This window comes from Poecilia latipinna, unplaced genomic scaffold (genome assembly GCF_001443285.1).
Source record: "Poecilia latipinna isolate Pla-1442-1.1 unplaced genomic scaffold, P_latipinna-1.0 Scaffold1025, whole genome shotgun sequence".
Taxonomy (NCBI): Eukaryota; Metazoa; Chordata; class Actinopteri; order Cyprinodontiformes; family Poeciliidae; genus Poecilia; species Poecilia latipinna.
The window spans coordinates 203,686-208,666 of NW_015113641.1; the positions used below are offsets into that span (position 1 = coordinate 203,686).

The following is a 4,981-nucleotide window of genomic DNA, read 5'->3' on the forward strand; positions in this document are numbered from 1 at the left end:
GCAACCACAGCAGACTCTCATCCGTTTCCTAGCAACCCCAGCAGAGTTCCACCCGCTACCTAGCAACCACAGCAGACTCTCATGCGTTTCCTAGCAACCCCAGCAGAGTTCCACCCGCTACCTAGCAACCACAGCAGAGTCCCATCCGTTTCCTAGCAACCCCAGCAGAGTTCCATCCGTTTCCTAGCAACCCCAGCAGAGTTCCACCCGCTACCTAGCAACCACAGCAGAGTCCCATCCGTTTCCTAGCAACCCCAGCAGAGTTCCACCCGCTATCTAGCAACCCCAGCGGAGTTCCATCCGTTTCCTAGCAACCTCAGCAGAGCAGACTGAAATTAAATTATCTAAGAGGATTTTGTGGAAAAAATGTAATGAACATCTTTTGTTTAGGCCACAGATCTATCCTAACCCGTCTAAGGAAGCAAGATAGGTCACTTTCAAACACGCATTAGAAACTATTGTTAGAAATAGTGAGATCTGATTTGCTTGACCTACAGCTGAAACGATTAATCAGATGAATCGTGATGAATTGATTATTGATTAATCATCAGCTAATTTAGTTATCAATTAATCATTAACTGGAACTGAAAAAAGGCCAACTACTGAGAGAACAACACAGTCAGCTGTAATTAACATAAAGCTGTTCAAAATTATATACATTTTGCATTTAGGATAAAAAACAGTCAGTAAATATATTCAACCAAAACGTCTTCCTTTGTGGGTTTAGTTCAGACTCAGTGAAGGAATGCTGTCATTGCATTTTATTCAATTAAATGTTTATTTTACTATTTAAAAAGTTAACTGTATTATTTTTTGCATCATTTAATGAATTTCTAATGTTGGTTAAATGAAAAATCTGTAGAAGTGCCAATTTTTTTATCAGATTAATCGTCAGAAAAATTTATAGAATAATCGATTATTAAAATAATTGTTAGCTGCAGCTGGAGCTGATATGTTATTTCTTTAATCCAGTGTGAGAAACAACCTGTTGTCGTGTTTTCAGGTGATCCACTGGAACTCTCCGAAGAAACTGCGAGTGAAGAACAAACATGTGGAGTTTTTCAGGAACCTCTACCTGACCTTCCTGGAGTACGACGGCAACCTGCTGCGGAGGGAGCTGTTCGGCTGCCCGAGCCAGGCCAGTCCGGAGAGCGTCCGGGTACGACACACACACACACACACACACACACACACACACACACACATGAATAAACACAGGAGCTCAGGAATCTCAATAATCCATCCCATCATGATAACTAATCCACCTGCGTTTGTTTAAGCATAAAAACAGTAAAGAGTCTGTTAGAAGCTGTAGTTCCTCTCCCCAGCTGCAGGCGGCGCTGGAGGAGCTGGACGAAGACGATCAGTGCTACGACTTCCGGCGTGAGCGGCTGACGGTGCACCGGGTCCACCTGTACTTCCTGCAGTACGACTACACGCCAGCGGAGGACGACACAGACGTCACGCTGGTGGCTCAGCTCTCCATGGACAGGTAGGGGACGGAAATTCAGATAAAATCATCAGCTTTTATTTTTGGTTGGCATTATGTCTGGTAAAATTAACCACAAAGGAAAAAACTGACTGGGCCCAGAGCAGAACCTGGAGGAACTCCTTACATGTAGACATGATGAGTTGAACTGAATCCTCGTTTAATCCGTTTCCCTGCAGTGGAAAAAATCTACTGAATGGCAGCCATGATTTAAACAAGCAAACATGAATGAATAAAGGCTCAATCTGCAGATTATGGAGGGCTAAAAGGGACAAAATTAAATAAATAAATACATACAAAATTAAATATTTATTAAATGTAACATGGAATAAATATATGTTTCATTAAATATTTAAAATATTTTATTTAATGGACAGCTAATTATTAAATATAACTCCGTCCCACCGTTAGCCACACCCCCGACTTTTCTTTTTTATTGCTGCAACTGAAATTAAGTATGTCTTCTATTTGTATTATTATTATTTTCTTGGTATTTTACTGCAGATTTTATTTTTTAAATTAAACTTCCTGTTATCTCTTGTTGTCATTCCTCTGTCTATGATGTTGTAATTATTGTGAAGCTCTGACCTTGTAAATGTTCAATATAAATAACTTTTGACTTGACTTGAATGACATATTTGAAAACTAACCATCTATGAAATCAATTATTTATTTTATGACATATTAAAATAATGATGTATTTATTTATTGAATGTTGTCCCTTCTGGGCCTCCGTAGTGTTTGATTCCCTCTGCACTAAGCTCTTCCTCCTGTGTCTGGCAGGCTGCAGATGCTGGAGGCCATCTGTAAGCACTGGGAGGGCCCCATCAGCCTGGCGCTCTACATGTCCGACGCCGAGGCGCAGCAGTTCCTGCGCTACGCTCAGGCCTCCGAGGTCCTCAAGAACCGCAAGAATGTCGGCTACCACATCGTCTACAAGGAAGGCCAGTTCTACCCGGTCAACCTGGTGAGGAACGTGGCCCTGAAGAACGCCAACACGCCCTACGTGTTCCTGACGGACGTGGACTTCCTGCCGATGTACGGTCTCTACGACTACCTCAGGTGAGCGCAGCGGTCAAAACATTTAGAGTTTCCTGGCGTCGTTAGAGCAGCTCTGTGGCTTCAGCCTGTGGTGGGCAACGCTAAATACAAACATGTGCTAATCAAAAACATCAGTTTCGCTAATGCTAATGAGCTACGCCAACATGGTATTTAACTGAAAGTAATGCTAACGTGCTATATCATCATCATACTTATTAGAAGCTAATGCTAAAGCTCTGAACTAACATGGCATTTAGCGAATGCTAACATGCTAAACAAACATGATATTTAGTGGAAACTTATGCTAATTTGTTAACCAACATGGTATTTAGCAGAAGCTAATGCTAAGGTTGTTACCTAGCTGCTAGCCAATTGCTACTGTTGCTTATTTAATACAATAAAATGCCAGTCAGATTTTTTTCTCTCACATTTGACCTTTGACCTCCCCATTCTTTGTCACTTAAGAAATCTGCTGAGTATGAAATACTTAATGCTCCAGCTGTTTGTCAGCCGAAACGTCTCGTGGAAAAACGACCTTAAATGTTTGTGGTCTTTCAGGAAGTCGATCGTCCAGCTGGATGTGGCTCACACCAAGAAGGCTCTGGTGGTCCCGGCCTTCGAGACGCTGCGCTACCGTCTCTCCTTCCCCAAATCCAAAGCCGAGCTCCTCTCCATGCTGGACATGGGGACTCTCTACACCTTCAGGTACCAGAACCAGAACCTTCCAGACGAGCAGAGCACCCAGCTAACAGCGCCCCCTGTCTGCAGGTACCACGTGTGGCCCAAGGGTCACGCTCCCACCAACTATGCTAAATGGCGAACGGCGACCACGCCCTACAAGGTGGAGTGGGAGTCGGACTTCGAGCCGTACGTGGTGGTGAGGCGGGACTGCCCCGAGTACGACCAGCGCTTCGTGGGCTTCGGTTGGAACAAGGTGTCCCACATCATGGAGCTGGACGCTCAGGTGCGCCACCGCCTGGAGCCAAACGGGACTGAAAACAGGGACTATTATGGAAGAGCGCTCACTTTTACTTTTAGCAGGTTTTTATGTGATTTTATGTTGGAGCAAATGTTCTGTTAAACCTACAAATAAAACAACAAAACACATTTAACAGAAGCTAACACTAAACGAAAACAATAATTAGCACAAGCTAATGCTAATGCTAAATCACTAAACCAACATGGTTACTGTAGATAGATTGTTGACCTTCAGGTCCTGATTTAATATTTTCCGCCATTTGCTTCCATTTTGGGTTCATAAATGTAGTTAAGGTGGAATTCAGTAAAACTGGAACAGAATCTGTGGAATAATAAATCAGATTTCTCAGAGCCTTGCAGGTGAACATCCTGACCTTTGACTCCGGTTTCTGTGTTTCTCCTGCAGGAGTTCGACCTCATGGTCCTTCCCAACGCCTTCATGATCCACATGCCGCACGCGCCCAGCTTCGACATCTCCAAGTTTCGCTCCAGCTCCAGCTACCGCAACTGTCTGAACACGCTGAAGGACGAGTTCCACCAGGATCTGTCCAGGAAGTACGGCGCCGCCGCCCTCAAGTACCTGACGGCCCAGAGGAACATGTGAGCTCCAGACGGAGCGCTGAGGCCCGGAGCGTGCCGGCGGCCCGACGCGGCGGGCGGCGCGTCTGGTGGAACCGTGAAGCTTTATGGCCCCTCGGAGAGCGGCGGCGCCGAAGGCCCGGAAGCAGGAAAACAGGAACCATACGGTTTTCACTTTGTTCTGACAATCAGGGCTTTTCCCACTGGGAACCGGTCCGGACCCGGCGCTCCGGGTCGGGGGAAACCAGTCGAACTGGAGAACGATTCAAGCCTTATCAACTCCATGACATTTACAAAGATATTTAATAAACTTCTTTGTTTTTTAAGGCATAAATCTGAACCAATGATAGCGAAACATTTGCATTTACAGAGTTTTGATTACGGCTTTATATTTCTGGACGGGTTTAAGGGAAAAGAACCCGACGGTTTCCGGATCAGATCACGTTTCCGTGTGCTTTAAGTGTGTGTGCGATCCGGCGCCGCTGTCGCCACGGCGACGCCGCTCGGAGTCACGCCTGCTTCGTCCTGCATGTAAACCGCTGCACCAGGTTCTCATCTCATCGCTCGGGTTTCACAGCAGCAAAGAAGTTCTGACCGGACCCACCGGGACCAACAGGAAGCTGGACTTTACGTCTGAGTCACTGGATGTCTGCGCCGTCTACTGACCGATTTCACTCGTCATCCTGCTGATTTTACTCATCCAGCTGAAATTAACTCATTTTCCTGCTGCTGCGTCAAAATTCTTCATATTTAAGGAAATTCTGTGTTTTTTAGACTCAAACACTGAAAAAACACAAAACTTTACCAAGTAACTTTGGTCGAGTTTCTGGTGCAAATATCTTAGAAAATGTTTCAGCAAGACACAGAAGCTTGTTTTAATAAATAAAAACTTAA

At 44.9% G+C, this 4,981-nt stretch overlaps 1 protein-coding gene across 4 annotated transcripts in view; it reads left to right on the top strand.

Annotated features, from left to right (window-relative positions):
• large2 (LARGE xylosyl- and glucuronyltransferase 2) overlaps positions 1 to 4,668 on the top strand; it is a 72,094-nt gene extending 67,426 nt beyond the window's left edge. For all 4 annotated transcript variants that reach the window (XM_015051036.1, XM_015051038.1, XM_015051039.1 and 1 more), the window contains 6 exons: positions 1,004 to 1,159; positions 1,329 to 1,492; positions 2,273 to 2,551; positions 3,089 to 3,235; positions 3,299 to 3,494; positions 3,915 to 4,668. In XM_015051036.1, the coding sequence (XP_014906522.1) occupies positions 1,004 to 1,159; positions 1,329 to 1,492; positions 2,273 to 2,551; positions 3,089 to 3,235; positions 3,299 to 3,494; positions 3,915 to 4,112 (1,140 nt within the window). In that variant the 3' untranslated portion in view covers positions 4,113 to 4,668. The remainder of the gene's footprint in view (positions 1 to 1,003; positions 1,160 to 1,328; positions 1,493 to 2,272; positions 2,552 to 3,088; positions 3,236 to 3,298; positions 3,495 to 3,914) is intronic.
• Positions 4,669 to 4,981: the final 313 nt, after the last annotated feature.